At 41.3% G+C, this 27,223-nt stretch overlaps 2 protein-coding genes across 2 annotated transcripts in view; one reads left to right on the top strand and one right to left on the bottom strand.

Annotated features, from left to right (window-relative positions):
* Positions 1-10,046, bottom strand: part of TUBGCP5 (tubulin gamma complex associated protein 5) — a 268,782-nt gene extending 258,736 nt beyond the window's left edge. Inside the window, 2 exon segments of the mRNA XM_030201310.1 lie at positions 4,670-4,828; positions 8,900-10,046. Of these exon segments, the coding sequence (XP_030057170.1) occupies positions 4,670-4,782 (113 nt within the window). The 5' untranslated portion in view covers positions 4,783-4,828; positions 8,900-10,046.
* Positions 10,047-15,856: 5,810 nt separating this feature from the next.
* OCA2 (OCA2 melanosomal transmembrane protein) overlaps positions 15,857-27,223 on the top strand; it is a 229,932-nt gene continuing 218,565 nt past the window's right edge. Inside the window, exons 1-2 of the mRNA XM_030201311.1 lie at positions 15,857-15,928; positions 26,494-26,782. Coding sequence (XP_030057171.1) covers positions 26,517-26,782 — 266 coding nt within the window. The 5' untranslated portion in view covers positions 15,857-15,928; positions 26,494-26,516. The remainder of the gene's footprint in view (positions 15,929-26,493; positions 26,783-27,223) is intronic.

Here is a 27,223-nt window from a genome sequence, read left to right on the forward strand (position 1 = left end):
TGGGGAAAAATTTCGTGTCTTGGGTGGGCTCCATAGCCATCGAGGCCAGAGTTTGGTCCAACCATGCACCAATATGCATGGCTCTCCCAATCGTAGAGTCTAGCAGGGGTAAACGATTTTGGAGGCATGATGATAGCATCTTTCCTGACCAACAAAACATCTCCCAGGTGGAGACTGCATGATGGAATATTTTGAATTCAATGCCACTCCTGAGGTGTCTCCTCCCACTTTTTGAGAGGCACTTAAAGCTGTACTTCGGGGCAAGATTATTGCTCTGAGCACTTATCGCAGGAGGCAGCAGGCACAACAAAAGGAGACCTTGTTAGAACATGCACAAGTCGGGATGCCTGGCTCCTGATCAATTATTGTTGCTAACTAAATTCCGTAATGACCTGCAAGCATTGGATTTAGAGGACAGTGCCGCTAAGCTAGAATCATTAAAGCAGGAATATTTCAAGCATGTTAATAAGTCTGGGAGCCTCCTCACACAAACTAAAGAAGCAGCAATTACATACATCGGCATTAAATATTAGGGACTCCCAAGGGAAAGACTGCTCATCTTCAGACCAGATTCAGAAGGCCATTTTACAATTTTATAAAAAGTTATACACCCCTGAAAGTCAGACCACCTCAGCGACTATAGACAAATATTTAGCTTCAGTCCCTTTGCACTGTTTGACACTGGCTGAGGCTTCCCAGCTTTCTGAACCTATTTTGGAAAAGGAGACTCGATGGGCTACTCAAGACATGCCCCTGGGGAAGGCACCAGAGTTAGATGGTTTTACAGCTACATTTTATAAACTCTTCAAATCCTAACTAGTTAGCCCTCTAACAGAATTGTTCAATAGCTTGGAGTAGGGAGCTGTGCTTCCTGAATTGTGGCGGATGGCCGGTGTTAAGGTGCTTTTAAAACATGGGAAGCCACCAGATCAGTGTGGTTCCTGGCTGCTAAACAAACTATAAAATTTTCACCAAGATCCTGGCACATCGATTCCAACAATACCTGCCACAGTTGAACAATAATGATCAAGCAGGTTTTATTCAGGGGCGCAAAACATTTGATACTATTAGAAAGGTCTGCCACCTCATTTGGCAGGCTCACCAGGGGAAGGGCCCCGCAATGATCTTAGGTATCGATGCAGAAAAGGCATCTGACAGGGTATACTGGCCATACATGCTCGCTACTTTACAAAAGGTAGGTATATCAGGTAGATTCTTGCTTTGGATTCAGACTATCTACAGGGACCCAATAGCTTGCTTACACATCAATGGGGCTTACACTGAAGCTTTCAGCCTGGAGAGAGGGGTGCGTCAGGGCTGTGCGCTTTTGCCACTCCTGTTTGCCTTGGTGATGGAGAAATTCTGCTTTTTGCAAGATGTAGTTTTCACTCTCTCAGACCCTCAAACCTCCCTGTCTGAGATTATGTCATTGTTTTGGGTGTTTGGGGATGTTTCCGGCTTTTCTATCAACACCTCTAAATCCAAATTGCTGAATATTTCATTGCATTTGTCAGAACAATTAGAAATTAAAAACATATTTCCCTTCTAAAGAATATAGCCAGGCTCACACCTGTCTCACTTGATAATTCAAGCAATGCGGAAATATTGGCATATTTTACAATTACACCAAGGATTTGAAGACTTCCCTCTGGTGGCATATAAAAGAGGGAAACCAATAGAATTGTTAGCTCCAGAGAGATACTTCCAACCTAGAAAGACAGGGATTTTAGGAACACATGAGGCTTGCAGCCATTGCCAATGGTGTGCCCTCACTTTGAATGGACAGTTCCAAATATGTTGTCTACCCTGAAATCAAGGCAAAACACTACATACAATAGTAGCAACGTCATCTATGCCATTGAGTGTCCTTGCAGTTTGGTTTATATTGGCAGAAGTGGGCGCCTGATCAAGCTACAATTAAATAAACATAAGTCTAGAATCAACACTGAAACATTACAAGCCCCTCTAGTCGAACATTGGCGTCAATACCATCATCAGTGGCAAGATCAGTATCCTTTCTGAATACGCTACCAGAACCCTTATCCACACCTTTGTCACCTCTCGCTTGGACTATTGCAATTTACTTCTCACTGGTCTTCCGCTCAGCCATCTCTCTCCTCTCCAATCTGTCCAAATTTCTGCGGCACGACTTATTTTCCGCTAGAATCGTTATACCCACACTAGCCCACTCCTCAAGTCACTTCACTGGCTCCCTGTCCGCTTCTGCATACAGTTTAAGCTTCTTGTACTGACCTTTAAATGCATCCACTCTGCAGCCCCCCATTACCTCTCCACTCTCACCTCTCCCTACATTCCTCCCCGTGAACTCCGCTCACTGGACAAATCTCTCTTGTCGTCCCCCTTCTCCTCTACTGCTAATTCCAGGCTTCATTCCTTTTCTCTCGCGGCACCTTATGCCTGGAATAGACTTCCTGGACCTATACGTCTAGCTCCATCTCTACCTGTTTTCAAATCTATGCTGAAAACCCACCTTTTCACTGCTGCTTTTAGCTCCTAGCCACTACTCAAATTGCCCTCCCCCCTTGTCCCTTCCTTCTCACCCATTACTTCCCTCACCCGTAACTGTCTTGTCTGTCTGTATTTAGATTGTAAGCTCTTTTGAGCAGGGACTGTCTCTTTATGTCAGGTGTTCAGCACTGCGTGCGTCTGGTGGCGCTATACAAATGCTAATATTATTTTTATTATTAAGATATGCGATGGCACGTGATTGATATGGTCAACACCGGGTGAGAGCGTGGTCAGGTAGAAAGTTTATTAAACTACCTGGAACAGTTTTGGATATACACATTGAACACAGTGACTCCTAGAGGGTTGAACGCAGAGGTACAGTGGTCGACCCTTATTTAAGGTATTTATCTATCCTCCCCTCTGACTGGTTCACTCCCGTAAAGGCGGTCCTTTAAATCTGGACGCCGACCCGCCATCTTCGGATGGCTTGAAATTACAGCAGTCGCCATGTCAGTGAGAGCTACCTAAGAAGTAAATAATGCAGCTGAGCCGGTTCCTTTTGAGCCTTAAATTTGATGTAAAATGAAGATTTTTGGGATCTTGACAGACAATATAGTTTAATAAACATTTTTTTGGATTTCAGGGGGTTATCCTTTAGAAAGCCGCATGACAGCGAAACACGTGCCATGTCGGATTGAAAAACCCTCTACAGCCGACAACATCATTGATAAGCTAAGTACAGCTTTATATAAACATTCATTTGAAGTTTAAAGCCTTAAAAATAACAAAAAGGAAAAATTTATGCAATTCATGCAATTTAAACACATTAAAAGACAAAGACCAGTGACGATATGGGGTATGTTTAAGCGACACTGAAACCACATAGGTCGCTTCCATCCATGCTGAGGTCTTTTAAAAAAAGAAAAAAAATTATTTTGCACGTGATAACGACACATTGGAGTTGAGTAGGCGCACTTTGGGTGATAGAAGACTGGTGATACTGCCAAACATATGCCATCTTCATCATGCTATGATGGTGTACAACGATGATTCAGCATATATGGTTTGCTTCAAAGAAGCATTTAGTACTGATCTAAGAGGCAGGCAGCTAAACTGGTCCTAGCAGAATACTGCAACTGCATTGCAACCCATGCTTCAAGCTCCTCAAATGTTTGCCAAAAGATCAGCGATGCAATGTCTGAAAGGCGCTGCGGAGTCTAGTGTCACATGAGGAAACAGATGCAGAAACTGAAACGCAATGTCCAGAACCACCTAAAAAGAATGTTCTCTTATATGCTGCGTATTCATCCGATTGCGAGGATGATCCATTACTGGAACAAACATCTGCTAACATAGTTGTTGACCGTTACATTGCCAAACCTCAGAGTTATGCCCACTTCAGTGGTGGAAGAAACATGAAGCGTCACATCCAGTCATTGCTAGACTGGCTATGAAACACTTAGGAACAGCAGCTACAACTGTTCCTTATGGAGCAGTTGTTTTCCTTTTCAGGACACAGTCAATAACAAAATGGGCAGCTCTTTCACCAGGCAATATTGAAAAACTTGTATGTCTCAGTAGCTGGCTGAAACACTAACATAATGCACAAGGTATTTAATGTACATGCTGAATGCATTTTGCTGTTCTTAAAAGTCAGTATATGTAGTTTACTTATGTTGAATGTGTTTTTTTGGCTGTTCTTGTTCTTATGGTTACTTTATTAATAAATACAATATTGTTATTTGAAGTTTCCCTGCTGCCTTTATTTTTTTTAATCGCAAGATTAAACATTTTAATCAAAATGCAGCCCAAAAATAAGGTCTGGATATGCAACAAGATGGAAACACTGCAATTTCAACTAAGAAGAAATCTGCTTGCATTACACCTGTGTATGAAGGAGAAAAGATTTTGTATCTTCCTGAGCCAAACAGCAGACGTTAGCAACTCCTGTCACCCCATTTGCTTAGGAGGATCATAAAAGTTCCATATCAAAGAATGAAAGATAAAGCTAATCATTAGTAGCTGGTTTATCAAGGCCTTTTCTCCCATTCCTCCTCCATGAGAAAGAACCTACACAAATGATTCCCATAAAACAGAAGCACCAAGAATAAATCCAATCCTAGCTGTTTGGAAGCTATATCCAATATCCATCACAGTTTTCTCTTTTCCTCAGTGAGTAGTTACTGTGCTCAACACTCACCTGAAATGAGACCAGCAGAACTGCACTGCACGCTGGAAGTTGGGATCCTGTTTGTCCCGCAGTCCACAAACACAGCTGATGAGCTGCTCTACTTCTAGCTCCTCACATGCCATCAGCAAAGCTGGAATGAGGAACACCAGCTCAACTGCAGCACTCTCACTAAGACATTCAAAATAAAAGGAAAAAATAAAACAAATGGATAGAGTACAGGAGCCAACTTTTAAAAAACACCGACAGCATTAAACTCATTGAGAGCATTTTTCTCCTAAGGAAAGCCTCTCTGGCTAAGTGAACAGTACTTTTGCTGGGAGAGGCAGAGGCTCATTTGGAAAGCACATAAACTTATAAAGTTACATAGGTTACTATGGGGCTCATTTTCAAAAGAGAAAAACGTCTAAAAAAGTGGCATAAAGCAGCACCTGGACTTTTTTCTCACAAAAACCTCCAAATCAGTATTTTCGAAACCCATTTTCCAGATGTTTTTCTAGGCTGTTTGCCTGCAGTGTGTTCAAATCTCAAGGAGCGTGTCAGAGGCATGTTAAGTGCGGCATCTGGACATTCCTAAGACCTGGACATTTTTCAGTCATAATGGAACAAAACAAAAGAGTCCAGGACTAAAACTAAGCTGTTTTGCGCTAGACCTGTTTTAAGAATTAATAAGCCAAATAAAAGTGCCCTAAATGATCAGATAACCACTGCAGGAATAAAGGAATGACTCCCTCTTATTCCCCCCAGTGGTCACTGGCCCCCTCCCACTCCCCAAAGATGTAAAAGAAACAGTACATACCAGCCTCTATGACAGACTCAAATGTTATAGCCAGTCATATCAGAGCAGCAAGCAAGTTTCTGGAGTAGCTTAGTGGTCGATGCAGTGCACTGTAGAGAAGGGGACCCATGCTCATAATCCACCCTAACTGTATACTTGTGGTGGAAAGTGTTAGCCCCACCCCCCCCACACACACACACAAAACCTACTGCACCTACATATAGGTAACACCTGCAACCATAAGCTATTGCAGTGGTGTACAGTTGGGTATAGTAGGTGGCTGGTGGGTTTTGAAGGTGTCACCATAAGGGAGCAACGGTGAGTTGTGTACCTGGTACCTTTTGTGTGAAGACAAGGGTGCTCCACTGCTCTTCTGGGATGTTTGTGTGGACAGTCTACTAAGAATGCTGGCTCCTCCTACATCCCAATGGCTTGATTTTGTGAGTTTTTCACTTGTATGTTTTTTTTTTAATGGACCAAAAAGAAACGCACAGAGCGCAAAAACATCTAGCAAATAGACATTTTTCTATTTTGAAAATGGCTATATTCCCCACTTGAATTTTGGATGTTTTGAGCAAAACGTCCCAAGTTGGACTTAGATGTCATATTGAAAATACCCCTCCAGGTAACTTTGTAAGTCTATGTGCTTTGAAAATGAGCACCCTGGTGACATAAACCTGTTTTGATTTCATTAAAAAATAGTTATTGCCTTGTTTAAAGAGTTTACTATTCTTCTGTCTTGATTTAACTTTAGTTGTTATAGGCCTCAAACATTAAAACGGTAGGCATTAGATTGATTATAGGATCTTAAATTATTTTCCCTTAGTTTAGTCTTCTTTCCCAACCCACTTGCAACTTGCACCCACCCAATCATCACTTAATTTTTAGTCAATTATTCCAAATTAAGAGGACAAGAGGGAAAATTTGTCACCAAAAGATATTTTAATCAACAAATTATTTACCATGAAACAAGTTATTTGCAATTCAATAAGCAAACAAAAACAAAAGCATAAAAAAGGCCCTTTAAATATCCCCTACCAACTTTAACAAAAGAGCTCACCAATACTAAGATGCAGACAGCAGTCCAGATGCAAGATGGGTGCTATCCAGTCTTTCGCATTCAGTGCTACATTTATGATTATCTCCCAACTGGAGAGAGTCATGTGTGTGCACCTGGTGCAAAGAATTCCTGGCTCTCAAAGTACAAGCCTAGAGCAACAGGATCAGAGGTAGATATATAGATGAAAGTTACAAGGACACAGTAGAGAAGGCCCATCTCCATTCCGGCAAACTCTGTGGAGCCTTGGAGGACAGAGATCACCTGAAAGAACAGCCTTACCTTGGCCCTTCAGGGAATGCAGTTATTTGAATATAGACATTTTTGAAGGTACCTTTAGAGATGAGCAGACAGATTAAAGGTTGCAAATTATCCCTGTCAACTGCTAAGTAGATTCCAGATACCGACAAAAAATACACTTCAAAAATGCCTATATACAAATGCTAGAAGCCTAAAAATAATATAGGACAGTTAAATATAGTAGGCATATCTGCAGGATAGCTAATGGGACTGAGATTCCAAGGTACACATTATTTAACGATAAGGTGGATCATTATTTAAATGTGTGCTGCCTCCTGAGTTCTCCATCTGTTCCAACTCCTCTGTCTGCCAACTCCTTTGTACATACTGTAAGGAGAGCAGTTTCCAAAATGCAGGCAGACGAGGGAAAAAGTAGCCTTTCAAACCATGGCCTTTTGTGGACTCTATACTTTAAAAAAAACATGTTCTCCAGTTTAAGGTACTGTCATTTCACATAATAAAAATAATAATTATGAATAACCTATGGAAGTGGATGTTTATATGGTTGCTTATTCCTTAGTTCTCCGATTATCAAGCTGTTACTCTCGAGGAAAACCTCAATATACCGGTGATCTTACTCTCTAAACAACGGTTGAAATTAAATGCTTTTAGTTACAGAAGTGAGAACCTCCCATTATAATGCTAATACCTTCGCTCCTACACATTAACCCACTCTTTCGCCGAGCGCCACTTTACTCATGATAGTTTAAAGGATGAGGCCTCTAATCACCAATCAAAATAAAATGGCCCCAAAAAATGCTAGTTCATTCGTACCTATACCTGTAGGTTATGAAAATGCAAGACCAGTAGTAAATAAATCTGAAATCATAAGAGGATGGACAGAGGAAGAACCATTTGTTCTCGTCATGATTAAAGAAATCTAGTTACACTTCAAAGATGACCCTATTATAAAAGATATATATGTCTGCCAGGTTACAAGATCTCTACCCTATGTAGATCTAATAAAAGAGGGGGAGGGGTTATCAGTAATCTGCAAATCTTCTTTAAAATAGAGATACTCTCCAGCTATTCCTCCCCTTGCATGCAATATTAATGATACTACTTTATCTGAACAGGTGTTCATCAACCTATTTTACCATCCACCAGGAAACTGGAACCTGGCTGAGGATGACCTAACAGATTTTGTTTCAAGAATTTGTGTTAATCACCCAAACATCCTACTAACTGGTGATATTAACCTGCTGCACTAACCACTAGGCTACTCCAGGCTGAAAACCAGCAAAACATTTTCAATATTTATTGCATTCCATTAACTCCATTACGATGGTTAAACAACACCTGACACACTGTTGGGCAGACTGGCTGGACCATTCAGGTCTTTATCTGCCGTTACTTACTCTGTTACGTTATGTTACACTCCAGTAGCCCTGGAGACCTCTTCAGCTCTCAGGGGCCGAGTTTACTGAACCCTACAACACTAAGCACTGCCTGTTGAAATCCAGAACAAGAGAAACCAGCTAGAAAACTACCCCCTTGTACCAACGCATAAGTAAACTGGTGTCAGAGTTTAAAAAAAAAAAACACCAAAAAAACAACAACCCCACAATGACCTGAAAGGGTTTTGCTCTGCTAAAATAACCACATCCATGTAGCAAACCACAGTATCTTAAACATTTAGGTGCAAAGTTATATAGTCTATGTGCTTTTAAAATGAGCCTGCCTCTTATTTTCCATTTTTAATAAACATGTCTTTTTTCAGTTTTTCCTCATTTACGTTACTGTAACAATCATTTTCATACGCATGATTGAATTTTATATGCCTAAAAATCAAATATATGCATTTCAACATGCACATAAATGAAAAGAAAATGAAATGTATAATACCGGTTTACAATATTCTCTAGATCTGTATTAAATAATCCATCTAGGTTCAAGGATCTTTTTAAGATTCACAAAGATACCAAGTCACACTCTCACATGCCGAGCACCATCCTCACACGCAATCGGGGGACCAATCTTCACACACACACATTCGGGGATCGGCCTCCCCTCCGCATGATCTGCCAACTGTTGTCCCACTCTCCTCCTTGTCCGCAATACAGCACCAATCCCTCAAACCTGCCCCACCCCCGCATCAAACTCATACCTGAGGTCGCCCACTAACAATCCTACTGCTTTCCTTCTCCGGTTCCCCGTGACTGTCCCCTATGACACACTACTACACAAGGAGGTTTCGATTAAACCTCTTTGACTACACCAAGCCAAGGAGGTTTGATTGAGAACTCCTAGGACTACATATGACACACAACCTCTCTTTCTACATCCCGCCTTGGCTTGCAGGAAACAGGAAGTTGCGTCAGAGAACAGCGCAGCCGCTCGTACAGGTCTGAAACTGGAGTCGGTAGACAAAGCAGCATTAGTGTAGCTAGTGCTTCGTAAAAGTACGCAAGGATAGCCGTGTGGTTGCTTTACAGATCTCTGTAGGGGAAGGTCTGTGAAGATGCGCTTTTGTACTGGCCACTGTGTGATGACGACGAGCGGTGTCATGAGGAATCTGCATTTTAATAGTAGAAAAAGATACAAACCGCTATCCATTGCGGCAAAGTATGTTTTATAGTTGCTTGAGGCAGATGCCGCACCCGTGGAGAAAGAAATAACTGAGCTGGGCGGCTTGGCCACGTTGTGCGAGTTAAAGAAATAGTAAATTCTCGCGCACAATCTAAAGTATGCAATCGACGTTGGTTAGCATCAGTATGAGCAGGTGGACAGAATACTGGAAGTATTATGGACTGATTTGGAGACACCACCTTAGGAAGAACTTTTTGGATGTGGTCGAAGGAACATCTTATTATGCAATATTTGAGTGTACGACTCATATTGTACCAGCGCTTGAAACTCACTAGTACGGCGCGCCGATGTATTTGTAATCAAAAACTGCTTTTTCCATGTAATATATTCAGTGCAGCTGCACTTTCTTTCTGCCGGGGCTGATGCAGCGAAGCATATACTACGATTTATGATTACTAAGGGGCAGCAAGGGCACACTGACACACATCCACGTGCCAAATAGCATCAGAGGCAAGGAGGTTTGGGGAGTAAGCCTATCTAGTCCACTGTAAGCAAGGAAGTTGGTTAATCTCTGTATCCACTCCCCCCTCGCAGCCGTCATTGTCATACTCTCAAAACAAAGCGAGCAAACCTATGAGTTGCTGTATTCACGTTGTCGTTCTTTATTGTTGGTCCATCTGTAACAAGTCTAAAAGCGTTTCTATTGGATAGGTACTGCCTTAAAAGGTGGAGGCAAAAATAAATAACAATTGAATATCATTAAAATTATTCAAAAATTATTGTAGTTGGTAGAAACCGCAATTATAAACTCTGTAGTTTGTGCTCATTTTTCTTCACTGTGCTATACAATATAGATGGCCAGATTTTAGTGAGGCTAGCCTGCTTCCTGATGGGTTCACCTTAACTGTTGTAATCTGCCTTTGGAAGCCTAGTGTTATAAAGATGATAGAATATATTGAAATTAAATGGAAGTAGAATTAAACTCTAATATTATATTTCATGCAGATCTCTTTTGTTTAAACATAAATGGGCAATAAGCCCCTAATGCAGGTCATTGTTTTTCTTATATTTTGTTCTTGTTATAGTGATTTAATTTACATAGACACCACATGAAAAATGCCAGTACTAATAAAGATGTCACGCCCGTGGGGCAGCACTTTACAAAACCAGAGCACTGTACCAGTGACTTCATAGTAAGAATCTTAAAAGGGAACTTTAAAACAATACAGGAACTTAAGACCTTTGAAGTCAGAATGATTAAATATTTTGACACCCACCAGACAGGACTTAACAAAGATCTGGGTTTTATAGCCCATTATAAACCATAAAATTGTACTGCTTTGTCACCCTCCTGTCTCCATGCATATCCTGTCTCGCATCTATCCACCCCATCCTATTAGACTATCACTGGAATGCTTTGATGTTTCACTTATGTATACTGTCATCTACCAACATTTGCTTATTTCTGATCTGACGAAGGACAACCTTCGAAAGCTAATCAAGAAATGTATTAAGTTATGTCCATTAAAAAAGGTATCATATTAAAACACGTGCGGACAGTGAAATATTGCAGGAAGACCTTAGGAAATTGGAAGGCTGGGCGTCCAAATGGCAGATGAAATTTAATGTGGACAAATGCAAGGTGATTCACATTGGAAAGAATAATCTGAATCACAGTTACTTGATGCTAGGGTCCACCTTGGGGGTTAGCACTCAAGAAAGAGATCTGGGTGTCGTAGATAATACGCTGAAATCTTCTGCTCTGTGTGGCGGTGGCCAAAAAAGCAAACAGTATGCTAGGAATTATTAGGAAGGGGATGGTAAATAAGACCGAAAATACTATAATGCCTTTGTATCGCTCCATGGTGTGTCCATACCTTAAGTATTGCATTCAGTTCTGGTTGCCGTATCTCAAAAAAGATATGTTGAAATTAGAAAAGTTTCAAAGAAGAGGGACTAAAATGATAAAGGGGATGGAACTCCTCTCGAATAAGGAAATGCTAAAGAGGTTAGGGCTCTTCAGCTTGGAAAAGAGACGGATGAGGGGCGATATGATTGAGGTCTACAAAATCCTGAGTGGTATAGAACGAGTAGAACTAAATTGATTTTTTTACTCGTTCCAAAAGTACAAAGACTAGGGGACACTCAATGAAGTTATATGGAAATACTTTTAAAACAAATAGGAGGAATTATTTTTTCACTCAACGAATAGCTAACTCTGGAACTCTTTGCCAGAGGAGGTGGTAACAGCAGTTAGCATATCTGGGTTTAAAAAAAGATTTGGACAAATTCCTGAAGGAAAAGTCCATAGTCTGCTATTGAGACAGACATGGGAAACAACTGCTTGCCCTGGAATTTGTAATATGGAGTGTTGCCACGATTTGGGTTTCTGCCAGGTACTTGTGACCTTGCTTGGCCACAGTTTGGAAAACAGGATACTGGGCTAGATGGACCATTGGTCTGACCCAGTATGCCTACTCTTATGTTCTTATTTGCAGGTCACACAAAAATCCAAAAGAACCTGAATAGTGCTGTCTGCATTTGCTAGTGGTTTAAATCACATAGTATAGCAGTTCAGATGAGTAAATGGGCTGCATCCATTAAAAAAACCACCCCCCCCCCCTCACCCTGCAGTCTCTGCTATGAAAGTGGCTACCAAGACCTTCAGCAGCCACTAGACCACTAGAGTTTAAGATAATATTGGGGGTGAGGATTCACTGGTAGATCCGAGATGGGGGGCTCTGTCTGGTATCAGGGGGTCGGGGCTGGTTTTGGTTTCAGCTGAAAGTGAGCAATGAATTTCAGCCACAGATTCAGTTTTATTCCTATGGGCCGTGCTGCAGATAGCTTGAGCTAAGCTTTAGTAAAAGACCCTCCTAGTCACCTGCCTAGTTTCCTTGGTGTCTCAGGGAACACTGAGTCTAAATGCTGGACACTTCCCCTGAACACTCGGTGAGACCTCCTTAAGGGATCACAACATGCATAGGTTTTCTGTGGGTAGAGCTGAGATGGAGTTGCAAGGTATACACATATGCTAATAAATATCTGGTCAATATTCAGCTTGCAGTGATTAGCAGGTTTTAAAATTAGCATTGAATATCCAGATCTGAATGGACTCTTGTCAAGCTGTCAGCTATTCAGTCAGGACCCACATAAGACACCTTTGTGGATCCCAGCTGAATAATGGGCTGAAATCTGCATAAAGGTGTCTGGGCAGGCCACCCACTCCCCACCCAAAGAAAAGAAATAGATCCAACAAGAACTCCCCACCTTACCAACCCCTAATTTTAATAGCCCAGGTGGGCTAGAGGTCCAAAAGTTAATGCTTACTTTCTTCTGCCCCTTATGGCTCTGGTCTCAAAATAGAGGTCAATGTGGCCATTTTGAGGCCAGAGCCACAAGGGGCAGGAGTGAGTGGTCATTGCTTATTACATTACATTATATCTGGACTTATATCCTGCTGCTACCTTACAGTTCTAAGCAGGTAACAAATATCAAAAAGAAACCATAACAAACCTCTGAGAATTACAATGGAAATTTCAATTAACAGGACCTAACTATAATATTTTTTATTTTATTTATCGTTTATTTATTTTCTATACCATTTCTTATTGCATACACAAACCAGAACGGTTTACATCTTAAACAATAAAATATCAAAATTTAAAATAACATATAAGAACTCCATTTGTTTGACAGGAAAGCACAGCAATATTTATATTTATATAATACATATTTCTTGAATAAAAAAGTTTTTATCTTCTTCCTAAAGATATGATTCTGAGGGAGAAAACATGCCAGAAATTTATCAAAAGCGCTAGTCTTCTCTTACCCTTAGGACTCCTTAGGACAACCAGGGCTAGTAAAGGAAGTAGTGCAGAGGGTTCCTACCAGAATCATTGTCCATTACTGTTCAGACTGTCTGATGGCAAACTCCTTATGAATATGTTAAAAATAACTGATGCAAGAACATTAATTATTATTATTAATTACATTTGTACCCCGCGCTTTCCCACACATAGCAGGTTCAATGCGGCTTACATAGTAAATAGAATTACAAAGTCTTGAAGGAGAATGTTACAAGTTGTAGTAAACATAGTAGTAGTGGGGTTTTGAGGATATGTAAATTGAGCATGGAGAGTAAACAAAGATAGGATGAGCAAAAGGAGAAGAGATTGGGAGGGGTAAGGAGTAGAAAGGTTGGAGAGGAAGAGATTGAGGAATGAGCATAAGGAGATTGTGAGACATGGTCAAAGGTATAATAATCGTTGGGGCAGGAATCATGGGTGGGCTTAAAAAGTTGGGTCATTAGGGTAAGCTTTCTTGAAGAGATGGGTCTTCAACATTTTTCTGAATGGTAGACGGTCGTTGATTGTTCGGATGGATCTTGGCAGAGCGTTCCAAAGCTGGCTGCCCAAAAAGGAGAAACTGGATGCATAGGAGGTCTTGTATTTAATACCTTTGCAGTTGGGAAGGTGTAAATTGAGGTAAGTACGAGAAGACGATCTATTTCTGGTTGGGAGGTCGATGAGGTTATTCATGTAGTTAGGGGATTCTCCATATATGATCTTATGAATCAGAGTGTGGACTTAAAATTTATTCTTTCTCTGATGGGGAGCCAGTGAAGCTTCTCTCGAAGAGGTGTTGCGCTATCGAATCTTGACTTGCCAAAGATAAGTCTGGCTGCCATGTTTTGGGTAGTCTGAAGTTTCTTCAGGATTAGGGTCTTACAGCCTAAGAAAACACTGTTGCAGTAATCTGCATGCGTGAGTACTGTGGATTGTACTAGGTTCCAAAAGGTGTCCAGGGGAAGGTATGATTTCACTCGTTTCAAAATCCACATCATATTAAACATTTTTTTTGTGATCAATGTAGCATGGTTTTCGAATGATAAATGGTTATCGGTCGTTACTCCAAGTATTTTTAGGTTATCAGATATGGAGAGTTTAACGTCTGGGGTGCTAAGAGTAGTCAGGAGAAGTGGAGAGTATTGAGATGAAAGGACTAGACACTGTGTTTTCTCTTTGTTTAATTTCATCTTGAAAGCGTTAGCCCAAGTGGTTAGGGTGGTCTTGCCTATATTTATTTTATCGGAGATTTCAGATAGATTAGATTTAAAGGGGATAAATATAGTGACGTCGTCAGCATAGATGAAGGGTTTAAGGCCATGTTTGGCTAGTAACTTGGCTAGGGGAATCATCATAAGGTTGAATAGTATCGGGGAAAGCGGATATCCCTGCGGTACCCCGCATTCAGATGACCATGGGGAAGTTATGTTTGTCGTTCCTTTGACTTGGTAAGATCTTGTGGTAATAAAGCTTTTTATCCAGTTAATGATATTGCCACCGATCCCAAGTTTGTCCAGAAGTTTAGTTAGGATAGTATGATCAACCATGTCAAAAGCGCTGGATAAGTCAAATTGTAGGAGAAGGATACGGTTTCCAATTGCTATTTCGTGTTTGAATTTGGATATTAAGGTAAGAAGAACTGTTTCAGTGCTATGGGCACAAATATTTGCCAATCCTTCAATCTTCTTAAAGCCAGGCAAGGAAACTTCCTTTCTAAAGACTCTATCAATCCAGTGGATAGTCACCCCAATGTAAAATTTTTCCATGGTATGACTAGTAGTTTGTTGTGATTGAGATATTTCAACCAGCTTGAGCTTCAAAGTGACCCAAATCATCATTGTTCTGTTTGGCTGGAGACCAGTAACCATTTCAACAAACACAGGCAACTCCATTGTTCTCTTAGACTATTTCCCCTGAACAGCAAAATTTAAGATGAGATGATCCACTGTTCACATTTGGTTTATCAAGGAATTGCCATTGCTTCTGCTTTTACTTTGTACATTTAACTTCAAGTATCAGATGTGACTAAGTAAAAGTAGTAAAAATGGGTGAAATTACTTCATAAAAGTAAATATATCAAATGTTTTCTGTACATCTTTACAATTAAAAGTGACAAAACTTTTACTTAAGTACAGTAACTAGTTACTTTTACTTAGTTACTATATGACACTCATTACCAGTGCTCAGATAAATGCTGGCACTATCCTTGGAATGTCGCTTCATTGCCCAGAGTTAGATAAATCACTTTGAATATTTACCCCACATGTACATCCATACAAACTTGTATAGAAAATTTATACCTGCAAAATATATGTCTCTGTATCTTTGCAGCCTAGGCACTCCATTATAAATTTACCCTCTACAAGTTAGTTCATGTCAAGGAAGAAACCTGACTACCAGTTATGGCTGAAAAATGAAAGGACTACTAATTTGGATCACATGAGAACAAATCCTGGAATTCATTCATGAGTGAGCCTGTATACTGTAAATGTGATGGTCATTCCTTGTAGCTTGAGGAGCACTAATTACAAAGAGCTAATTCAAATTCTTCTGTGACCTATTCTCGTACTTCAAGCAAAGCTTTGATTCAGAAAACACAAGACAGCCTTCTGCTCACTTGAATCTGAAAGGGGCCCAAGGAGTGTTTTCTCTATCATTCCTCCTTTTTCTTTTTCTTATTTTATATTATCTCACTTTGGATAATTCTTTACTGCAAGGAAAACCTCTTTACATTTGTTCTGAAAGCTGAACAAATTCAGGTAAAAAATATTTTAGAAAGCTTTTATGAAGCTGGGTTAACATACTGTGTCATGTTCTATTGATGTAAATTAGTTTAATAACAATAATTTGAAAATGCTACACTATAAGTAATGCTTAATATCAAAGAAAACTAGGAGATTACAACAGTGTGGTATCACAAAAATGCTGGATCATCTGTAAGATTTTCTCTGTAAAACAGTTTAAAAAAAATCATGTTTTTAAGTGAGAAATTAGCACTGCACTGACCATGACTGTAAACTGGCATAGGCAAACTAATATTTGAAATTTTATATCAACTAATGATATATAGAGCTTATTGCACAGGTATTAAAAACTTGCCACTGTATACATTTGAAATGGCCAGTTTAGATGTGTGAATATTATGCATTTTGATATTTATTTGCATAAATTGAATTATTTTGTCCAGAGTGTGGAATATAAAAAAGTGGTATCATATGGAAACAATGCTTTCACAACCTAATCATTATGAACTTCTTTATACTATACTTTTATTTTTATTGGAAACCTGGTTTATTCTAATTACTTTTCTTTCTTTTATTTTGCAATGTATAACATTGTCAGCTTAACTTAAAATGATACACAAAGTGCATACAGAATTTTCTGAAAATAAAAGGTGATCTTGAAAGAAAAGTTTGCTTTGGTAACTATCCATATGTCTGCATTATTTAATCTTGCAAGGGTCTATTAACCTTTAAACCCGTGTGATGCTGAAATAAAAAATGTTTTACAGTTTTTGCTATCATCCTTTTATTCTGCATTTGCAGGGCAGTAAGACATTCTTAACACAGTACAATGAAGTACAAATGACATTGTACGTGGGTTTGGAGACAGCTATACTAGAAAGAATTACTTCACATAGAATTTCTAAAGTTTTGTTTAACAAAGGAGAAACTTCTAATAATTCTGCAATACATATAAAGGTAATAGACAGTTTTGCTGTTGTCCAAAAGTTTGCAAGTCCCATCTTTCCTGCAGAATTGCTCAAAGAGATCATGGGCCAAACTGAGTTAAGAAGGCTGAAGCTTCCTGGCGATATATTCCATCTTCTTTTCCACTTCTCTGCCCAGTTATTTGCTTCCATACTAATTGTGCTGGAAAGATGAATAGAGCAGCGGCATTCCAGGTTATGTCCTCTTCTTCTGCTGCCCAAAGCCCAATTGTTACTTTTAGAGTGCAACAGTATGCTGTTCTGCATTGTACAAACAGCTGCCAACCTCTGGGCAGCAGAGGAGGAAGATAAGTCCCAAAGTGTTGTTGCTTTCCTCCTCCTGCTGACCCAATCTGTAAAGGATGGAGGAGAGGAATAGGTGAGCTAAAGAAGGGATAGAGGCTTTACATTAAAGAGAGGATGGAGATGGGGGAGTGAAAGAAGGGCTAAAAAGGATTAGGGTATGAGAAAAAGGTAGGGGTGTTTGAAAAAGTGGTGAGAGATTGTGTGTGTGATAGAGAGAAGGGATGGTAGTTGTGTGATTAGGGGGGATGAGAGGTGTGTGAAATAGGGAATGGGGGATCAAGATGTTTGAGACAGTGGTAGGGAGATGGGGGTGTATGTGTTTATACTGGCAGTTGGGAGAGAAAAGGAACTAGAGTGAAGATTGAGAACCGAGGGTGGGGAAAGAGGGGGTAGGTATGTAAGAGAACAGAATTGGAGTCAGGGAAGGGACACCTCTTTCTAGATTCCCCTGCCCCTAAAAAAAATCCCATATCTACAAAAAGAACAAGACAAGTTTGAAGGCCCCCTACACAGCACTTCCCACCTCCACAGAGGCAACAAGACAGGCTCAGTGGCCCCTAGAGAGCACTTTCCACCCTCAGAAAGACAACGAGGGGCCCAGCAGCTCCAGCACAACACCACCCACTCCAACAAAAACAAAAAGAGAGGCTCAGCACCCTCAATACCATACCTCCGGCAAAAACACCACAAGAGGCTTGGTCGCCCCAACATAACACCTCCCACTCCAGCTATGTCATCATATATAAATAATCACGTGTTTTAAAAATTGTATCACCTGAGTGGTTCTTGGCTCCAAATTCATCTTAGTTTTTATTCCCTCTCACTGTTTTGATTGGTGAGAATGAGATTAGTTTAATTGTACACTGCTGTTTAGGCACAGACTTATAGTTTGAGGTAATTGGTAAAATCATTAGTCCACATCTAAATGGTGGTGAGTTGCATAATAATTTTGTAACATGGCAAATCTGAATTCTAATTCCTTTCACTAATAAACAATGAGGTTTGTACTACCAAACTAACAAAGTACAGCAAAAAAGCACCAAGCGCCTTCAGAAACGGGACACAGTTCTATTTATTAAAAAAATAGATATTTCAGTATAGACCCGACACGGGCCATATTTCAGCACACAGCAACTTGTCAATGGTCAAATTATTTCTGACAGGAAATGGATATTATATGCAGCAGTCGAATTTTCTTAATCAAATAAGAAGATATCCCGTCTGCTATGAAATAGTGATTCGATGTCTTAAGGTCATAAAATACCTCTGCTTCCAAACAAAAAATCAGAAATAATTTGATCCCTGACGTAGGTGCTGTGCACTGAAACATGGCCCATGTTGGGTCTATACTGAAATCTTCAACTGTGCTCCACTACCCCCACTCACCAGAATGGCCACTGTCTTGATCTTACCTTCTTCTCAAACTGCTCACTTTCCGGTTTCTGCGCCTCAGTTCTTCCCCTCTCTGACTTTCTTCTGATAACTTTCACACTTAAACATCCTCCCCCCCCAGTCCCATCCAATCTCACCCAATTCTTTTAGGAATCTTCAGGCTAGCCAGATTCAAAGGTCTCTATCCTTATCCTTCTTGATCTATCTGCTGCTTTTGATACTGTTGATCACCGCCTACTCACTTGGATTTCAGGTTTTCTTCTTATCTCTCCCCGAACCTTTTCCAAGGTAATGGTGGTAATAGCTTCTTTTCTGAGGCGAGAGGATATTCGGGTTCACCCGTACCTAGACGACTGGCTCATCAGAGCGGACTCTACAGAGAAGAGTCATCAAGTAACAGCCAGAGTGGTCTCAGTACTTCAATCTCTGGGCTGGGTCGTCAATATGGCCAAAAGTCACCTGACCCCCTCTCAATCTCTAGAATATTTGGGGGTCCGGTTCGACATAGCTTCGGGGTTTGTTTTTCTTTCTGAGCAAAGGCGGTGCAAGCTTCAGAACCAGGTCCGTCTGCTCCTGAGGATGCCTCGCCCCCGCGCTTGGGACATTGTCCAGCTGTTAGGGTTGATGACGGCCACCTTGGAAGTGGTGCTCTGGGCGAGAGCGCACCTGAGACCTCTGCAGTGCTCCTTGCTTCAACGATGGTCTCCAATTTTTCAGGATTATCAGTGCAGACTCACGTGGCTCCCTGCAGCCCGGCTCAGTATGGAATGGTGGCTCTCAGACAGCATGCTGCGGCGAAGAATGCTGCTAGCGCTCCCCGATTGGTGCCTGGTGGTAACAGATGCCAGCCTGAAGGGCTGGGGTGCACATTGCCGAGGAAGGCATGCCCAGGGTCTCTGGACATCTGAGGAGTCGGAGTGGTCCATCAATCGCTTGGAGTTTAAAGCGATTTTCCAGGCTCTTCTGGCCTTTCACTCAACCCTGGAAGGATTGGCTGTCAGAGTTCTGTCGGACAACATGACAGCAGTGGCCTACATAAATCAACAAGGCGGCACTCAGTGCAGAGCACTGGCCGCGCAGGCTGTGCAGATTTGCCAGTGGGCCGAGCTACATCTGCAGTTTCTGTCAGCAGCTCACATTGCAGGTCAGAGCAACGTGCAAGCCGATTATCTAAGCAGGCATCAAGTCAACCCAGCGGAGTGGGAACTGGCAGACGAAATGTTTCTTCAGATCTGTGCCAAGTGGGGGACGCCCGTAGCGGATCTTATGGCCTCAGGCGCAAATGCCAAAGTCCCATGTTTTTACAGCAGACGGAAAGATCCTCGCTCGGCAAGGTTGGATGCCTTGGCTCAACCCTGGCCTCAGGGCCTCCTGTATGTGTTCCCTCCGTGGCCCTTGATAGGGCGAGTACTCCTGCGGATTCGGCTACATCAAGGAGAGGTGGTTCTCATTGCCCCGGATTGGCCCAGGAGGCCGTGGTATGCGGACCTCCGGCGGATGCAGGTAGAGGCTCCCCTTCCTTTGCCTCTGGTACTGAATCTGTTGTCAAAGGGACCGGTGACCATGGAGGACGCCTGCCGCTTTGATCTTACGGCATGGCTATTGAGAGGGCGCAATTGAGAGACAAGGGTTATTCCAGTAAAGTAATTTCCACTCTCCTACAGGCCTGCAAGCATTTCACTTCCGTGGCTTATGCCAGGATTTGGCGCCAATTTGAGGCTTGGTGTGCTGCTAAAGTGATTACACCTATGCGGGCTTCTGTCTCGCTGATACTTGACTTTTTGCAGGATGGTTTACAAAAAGGCCTTGCCTATAATTCCCTGCGTGTTCAAGTGGCAGCCTTAGCATGTTTTCGAGGGAAGGTTACTGGCCTCTCCCTGGCTGCTTATCCAGATGTGGCACGGTTTCTTAGAGGGGTGCTTCGGCTCCGTCCTCCCGTGCGGGCTCCGTGTCCGGCCTGGAACCTGGGGTTAGTTTTAAAGGCCCTTCAGTGTTCGCCCTTCGAGCACCTAAGGCAAGCTTCAGAGAAGGATGTGACCCTAAAGACGGTCTTTTTGGTGGCCATTACTTTGGCGAGACGGGTGTCTGAGCTCCAGGTGCTGTCCTGTTCTGCAATTCTCAGAGTCCGGAGTTATGGTACGTAGGGTGCCTTCCTTCCTGCCTAAGGTGGTTTCAGCGTTTTACCTAAACCAGCCTATTTTCCTGCCTTCCTTTTCCAGAGAGGAGTTTCCGGAAGCCTTTGGGCAATTTCACCTTCTAGATGTGCGAAGGGCTCTGTTGCAGTATCTGCGCATGTCAAATGCTTTTAGGACCTCTGATCATCTTTTTGTCCTGTTATCAGGTCCACGCAGAGGGTCTCCAGTGTCTAAAGCCACTATAGCCCGTTGGCTCAAGGAAGCTATTTTTTCAGCCTGTCTGCTGTCTGGCCGGCCTTGCGCCTGAAGCCTTTAAGGCACATTCCACAAGAGCGATTTCCTCTTCTTGGGCTGAAACTGGCGCACTCTCTCTGCAAGAGATATGCAGTGCAGTGACATGGGCTTCTAAGCTCTCTTTTGCCTGACATTACAGGCTGGATCTGGCTGCCAGGAGAGACGCGCATTTTGGAGCACAAGTGCTGGCGCGTGGTGTGGCTTGTTCCCACCCTATCTAGGGATTACTTTGATACATCCCATTCGTAATGGATTCATTTACTTGATGACAAGGAAGGAAAAATTAGGTTCTTACCTTGGTAATTTTCTTTCCTTTAGTCATAGCAGATGAATCCATGAGCCCTCCCTCAGTGATACATTGTGTGATTGATGTTGTTTTATGTTCAGTTTTTCCTGTAGATACGTTCCCTCATTGGGAGAAGTTGGAAAACAGTCTTCAGGATTTCTGTTCTGTTACAGGAGGTTGAATTTGTCCCTCCTTTGTGTTATTGCTCCTGTTCTGGGGCGTTCACCCGCTGTGAGGAAAGTTCATGTTATGCGGTGTAACACTGCTTTGGAAGCTTCAAATACTGAAGAGGCAGATGGAGCTAGCTGGCCATGAGGCACTATATTGTCAATAGAGGACTCAGAAATATGTCAAACAATTATAGGGAATGTGAGGATCCTTGTGGTACCCCAAATTCAGATTGAAAGGTACTAGAGGTATGAGATTACATTTCTATCCTCCGAGTAGACTCCATTTACCACCACCCTCTGCCACCTGTCAGTCAAACATGTGGATAAAGGTGAGCTGGTTTATTTTGTGTATCTGGATTTTCAGAAGACATTTGACAAAGTACCTCATGAAAGATTCCAGAGGAAATTGGAGAGTCATGGGACAGGAGGTAGTGTTCTATTGTAGATTAAAAACTGGTTAAAAGACAGAAAAGAGAGAGTAGGGTTAAATGGTCAGTATTCTCAATGGAGAAGGATAGTTAATAGGGTTCCCCAGGGGTCTGTGCTAGAACCGCTGCTTTTTAACATATTTATAAATGACCTAGAGATGGGAATAACTAGTGAGGTAATTAAATTTGCTTATGACACAAAATTATTCAAAGACCTTAAATCACGGGAGGATTGTGAAAAATTACAAGATGACCTTACGAGACTGGGAGACTGAGCGTCTAAATGGCAGATGATGTTTAATGTGAGCAAGTGCAAGTGATGCATGTGGGAAAGAGGAACCTGAATTATAGCTACGTCATGCAAGGTTCCACGTTAGGAGTCACAGACCAAGAAAGGGATCTAGGTGTCATAGTTGATGATATGTTGAAACCTTCTGCTCAGTGTGCTGCTGCGGCTAAGAAAGCAAATAGAATGTTAGGTATTATTAGGAAAGGAATGGAAAACAAAAATGAGGATAATGCCTTTGTATCACTCCATGGTGCGACCGCATCTCGAATATTGTGTTCAATTCTGGTCGCCGTATCTCAAAAAAGAAATAGTGGAATTAGAAAAGGTGCAGAGAAGGGCGACGAAAATGATAAAGGGGATGGGACGACTTCCCTAGGAGGAAAGGCTAAAGCAGCTAGAGCTCTTCAGCTTGGAGAAAAGGCGACTGAGGAAAGATATGATAGAGGTCTATAAAATATTGAGTGGAGTTGAACGTGTAGTTATGAAGCGTCTGTTTACACTTTCCAAAAATACTAGTACTAGGGGGCATGCGATGAAGCTACACTGTAGTAAATTTAAAACAAAGCAGAGAAAAATTTTCTTCACTCAACATGTAATTAAACTCTGGAATTCGTTGCCAGAGAATATGGTAAAGGTGGTTGGCTTAGCGGAGTTTAAAAAAGGTTTGGACGGCTTCTTAAAGGAAAAGTCCATAGACCATTATTAAATGGACTTGGGGGAAATCCACTATTTCTGGGATAAGCAGTATAAAATGTCTTGTACTTTTTTGGGATCTTGCCAGGTATTTGTGACCTGGATTGGCCACTGTTGGAAACAGCTTGATGGACCTTTGGTCTTTCCCAGTATGGCAATACTTATGTACTTTATGTACTTATAACCAGTTCTACTACTACTACTACTACTTAACACTTCTATAGCGCTACAAGGCATACACAGCGCTGTACAGCATACCACTTTGGTGTTCATTTTCAAAGCACATCGATGTACAAAGTTACACAATAGCCTATATAACTTTGTAAGTCTATGTGCTTTGAAAATTAGCCTCTTTATGTCCTAACTTTAGCCCACTGAGTTTATTTATGAGCCTTTATGAGGGACCATGTCAAAGGCTTTACTGAAATCAAAGTAGACGACATCCAGCGCATGTCCTCTATCCAATTCTCTGGTCACCCAGTCAAATAAATCAGATTTGTTTCACACAATTTTCCTTTGCTAAAACCACATTGCCTCGGATCTTCTAACCTGCTGGATTCAAGGAAACTCATTATCCTTTCCTTGAGCAGTGCCACCATTATCTTTCCAGCCTCTGAAGTAAGGCTTATGAGCCTATAGTTCTCCACATCTTCTCTGTTTCTACTTTTGTGAAGAAGAATCACATCATATCTACTCTTTTCCAGTCCCAAGGAACTTTCCCTGTCTCCAAGGATATAAACAAATCTTTAAGAGGACCCTCCAGACCTTTCGGAGCTCCCTCAAGCTTCTGGGCTGGATCCCCTCTGGCCTCATGGCTTTGTCCACTTTCAGTTTTTCAAGCTGTTTATAATCATTTATTTTGTAAACAGTGTAATATCAATTTCATTTTCATATATACCAAGGTGAAGTCAGAACAGAAATATTTGTTAAGCACATCTGCTTTTCCCTCATCACTCTCCACATAACGATTTGTGCATCTTTCAATCTCACAATTCCATTTCTAACTTTTCTCTGTTCACAAATTTACCTGAAAAAAGTCTTATCACCCTTCTTTATGTTTTTAGTCATTTATTTTTCCTCCAGAGTCTTTGCCAGTTGTATTTCTCTCTTCACTTCTTTCAGTTTTATCCAATAATCTCTTCTGTGTTCCTCTTCTTGTGTTCTTTTGTATTTCATGAACGCCACCTGTTTTGCCTTTGCCAGTGATTTATTTGGTGAATCGTATCAGTTTCCATTTTCTCTTGTTCTTGTTTACCTTCCTTATATAAAGATCTGTAGCTGATTTTATAGCTCCTTTAAGTTTGAATCACATGTTCTCCACCAATCAGCTCATTCTTCAGGTACTCCCCTGTTTTAACAAAATCAGCATGCTTAAAATCCAGGATTTTCAGCTTTGTGTGTCTGTATTCCACTTTTGCTCTTACATCAAACCATACAGTGTGATGATCACCATTGGCCACATGGAGGGGAATAATCCAACGGTGCCGGTGAAATACATGGCCGGAGATGTATTTTGGCGGTGCCGCAAACAGCTGGCCAGACCCGTATTTTTGAAAAAGATGGCCGGCCATCTTTTGTTTCAATAATACGGTTCCGGCCGGCCAAATGCCTTGGATTTGGCCGGGGTTTGAGATGGCCGGCGTCATTTTTTAGCGATAATGGAAAGTTATGTCGGCCATCTCAAACCCCGGCCAAATTCAAGACATTTGGCCGTGGGAGGAGCCAGCATTTTTAGTGCACTGGCCCCCCTGACATGCCAGGACACCACATCTTTATTTTTGAAACCTGCTTTTCAAACGTCTATCTATGCAATTCGCCTGCAGTGCATCTAAATCACAAGGGGGGGGGGTGTCAGGGGCATTTTTGAAGGTGGGATTAGGGCGTACCTAACACTTGGACATTTTACAATGGAACAAAACGAAAACGTCCAGGGCGAAAATCTGCACCCTTTGGTCTAGACCTCTTTTTAGAACGAATAAAACACTAAAAAGGTGCCCTAAATGACCAGATGACCACTAGATGGAATTAGGGATGACCCCCCTCACTCCCCCAGGGATCACTGACCCCCTCCCAGCCCCCTAAAATGTGAATATAAATAGTACCAGCCTCTAGGACAGCTTCAGATGCACCCTGGTTCATAAAATTATCTATGGCGAAGCCCCGAGATACATGACAGACCTCATAGACCTACCAACCAGAAACACAACAGGATCAGCATGAACATACCTAAATCTCCACTACCCAAGCTGCAAAGGACTCAAATACAAATCAACCTATGCATCCAGCTTTACCTACATAAGCACACAACTATGGAACGCATTACCAAAAGCTGTGAAAACAACTTATGATCATCTAAACTTCTGGAAATCATTAAAAACTAACCTGTTCAAAAAGGTATACCCTACCGACCCAACTTAAATGCCTGTACCCTGTAATACAACGAAACCAAAGCTTGTAATGGACATATAATAACTCTTCCTCTCTACGATTTCCTAATGTGTTTGTACACACGAACCTTATTCTACCACAACATTACTGTATTTGTTCATACCAGAATTGGCGAACGCCTTTACGGTACTATCGGGCTCATTTTCAAAGCACTTAGCCTCCCAAAGTTCCATAGAAACCTATGGAATTTAGCCTCCCAAAGTGCTTTGAAAATATGCCTCTATGTAACCCACATTGAGCCTGCAAATAGGTGGGAAAATGTGGGATACAAATGTAACAAATAAATAAATAACCAGGTCTATCACAGCAGCATGCAGGTCCCTGGAGTAGTCTAATGGTCAGTGCAGTGCACTGTAGACAGGTGGACCCAGGCCCATACATCCTTTATCCTTTACACTTGTAGTGGTAACTGTGAGCCCTCCAAAACTCGCCAGAAACCCACTGTACCCACATATAGGTGCCTTCACCATAAAGACTATTGTAGTGCTGTACAGTTGGGAGTACTGAGTTTTGGAAGGCTCAGCAGACAAGGGAGCAATGGTGAGATGTTTACCTGGGAGCATTTATATGTAGTGCCCCCTTGGGTGCCCCATTGCTCTCCTGGGATGTCTGGGGTCCAGTCTAGTAAAAATATTGGCCCCTCCTACATTCCAATGGCTTGATTTTCTACGTTTTTCACTTGTACATTTTTTTAATGGCCTGAAATACACTGAGCACAAAAACTTGTTATAAACGGTATTTTCAAAAAGAAAAAAAAAAAGACGTTTTGCTGTTTCAAAAATGGCCATATTTCCTATTCGGATTTGGGAGGTTTAGCACAAAACGTCCAAAGTCTGACTTAGACGTTATATTGAAAATGCCCCTCCACATATAGTGAAGTTTATATTTCAGAGAAAGTATCATACATAGGGCATTTACATCTGTAAATACCATACAAGCCTTCTAAAATAACCTCTTTAATTTTCAGCTAGGCAGTTTATATGAAATTTACCGTCTTCATGTTTATTTGTGTCTATGGTGAATAAATTTCTTCTAACCAGGATATTAACCTTACACATTCAGTCCTACAAGGTTCAATTACAGGTGGGGTTTTTGTCATAACATTTCTTATCAATAGTGAATAGTTAGTCATATACATTTATTGATTTATATGCACATATATTCTATTTTACAGGTATAAAAACTGATCACGTAAATATGTACCTGGAGAACAATGATGGACATATTCCTAGCAAACTAGGGATGGAGCTAACTTTGACATCAGGTCTAAGTCATACAACTTTGAATGGACAAGTGGGTACGGCATCTATGAGAAGTATCGGTGACCTGAATATGTTTCAAGGTTTGCATGGACTGGCTGCTACTCAGGGTGAACAGAAAAACTTTTCTCAGAGTGATATAGTACAACAGCGTTGTTGTGTTATGGTTGGAGAAGATTGTAACCCACTCACTAAGCAAGGGAGGTAAGTCCATGAATAACGAAATCTGTTATTTACTAGTTAAGGTTATCTTTATTCACTATCATGTTTAAATATTGTATTTTATTTAGGAACAGATCTACTAAATGGTCATTTATGCTGATGTATAATTATGCAATATTCTCTAAGGTAGTGCTTCTCAACCCAATCTTCCTTGGCATGCAGATCTACCTTATGCATATTCATTGTGGATATCCTGAAAACCCGACTGGCTGGGTGTATTCCAAGGACTGGATTGAGATGTCCTGCTCTAAGGGGACTATTTTCTAAAGCAAACTTTTTCAGCAGCAATTAAAAATATTTACAAAAGGAAACTACCCTTATTAAATCTCAAATTCACAGCTTCTGTTGGTAATATGTGTATGTTACCACTGGTAGTAAGATATACATATTACTAGGCCAACCTTCTGTGATCCTCAAAAGGGG

Source organism: Microcaecilia unicolor, chromosome 4, assembly GCF_901765095.1.
Source record: "Microcaecilia unicolor chromosome 4, aMicUni1.1, whole genome shotgun sequence".
Lineage (NCBI taxonomy): Eukaryota > Metazoa > Chordata > Amphibia > Gymnophiona > Siphonopidae > Microcaecilia > Microcaecilia unicolor.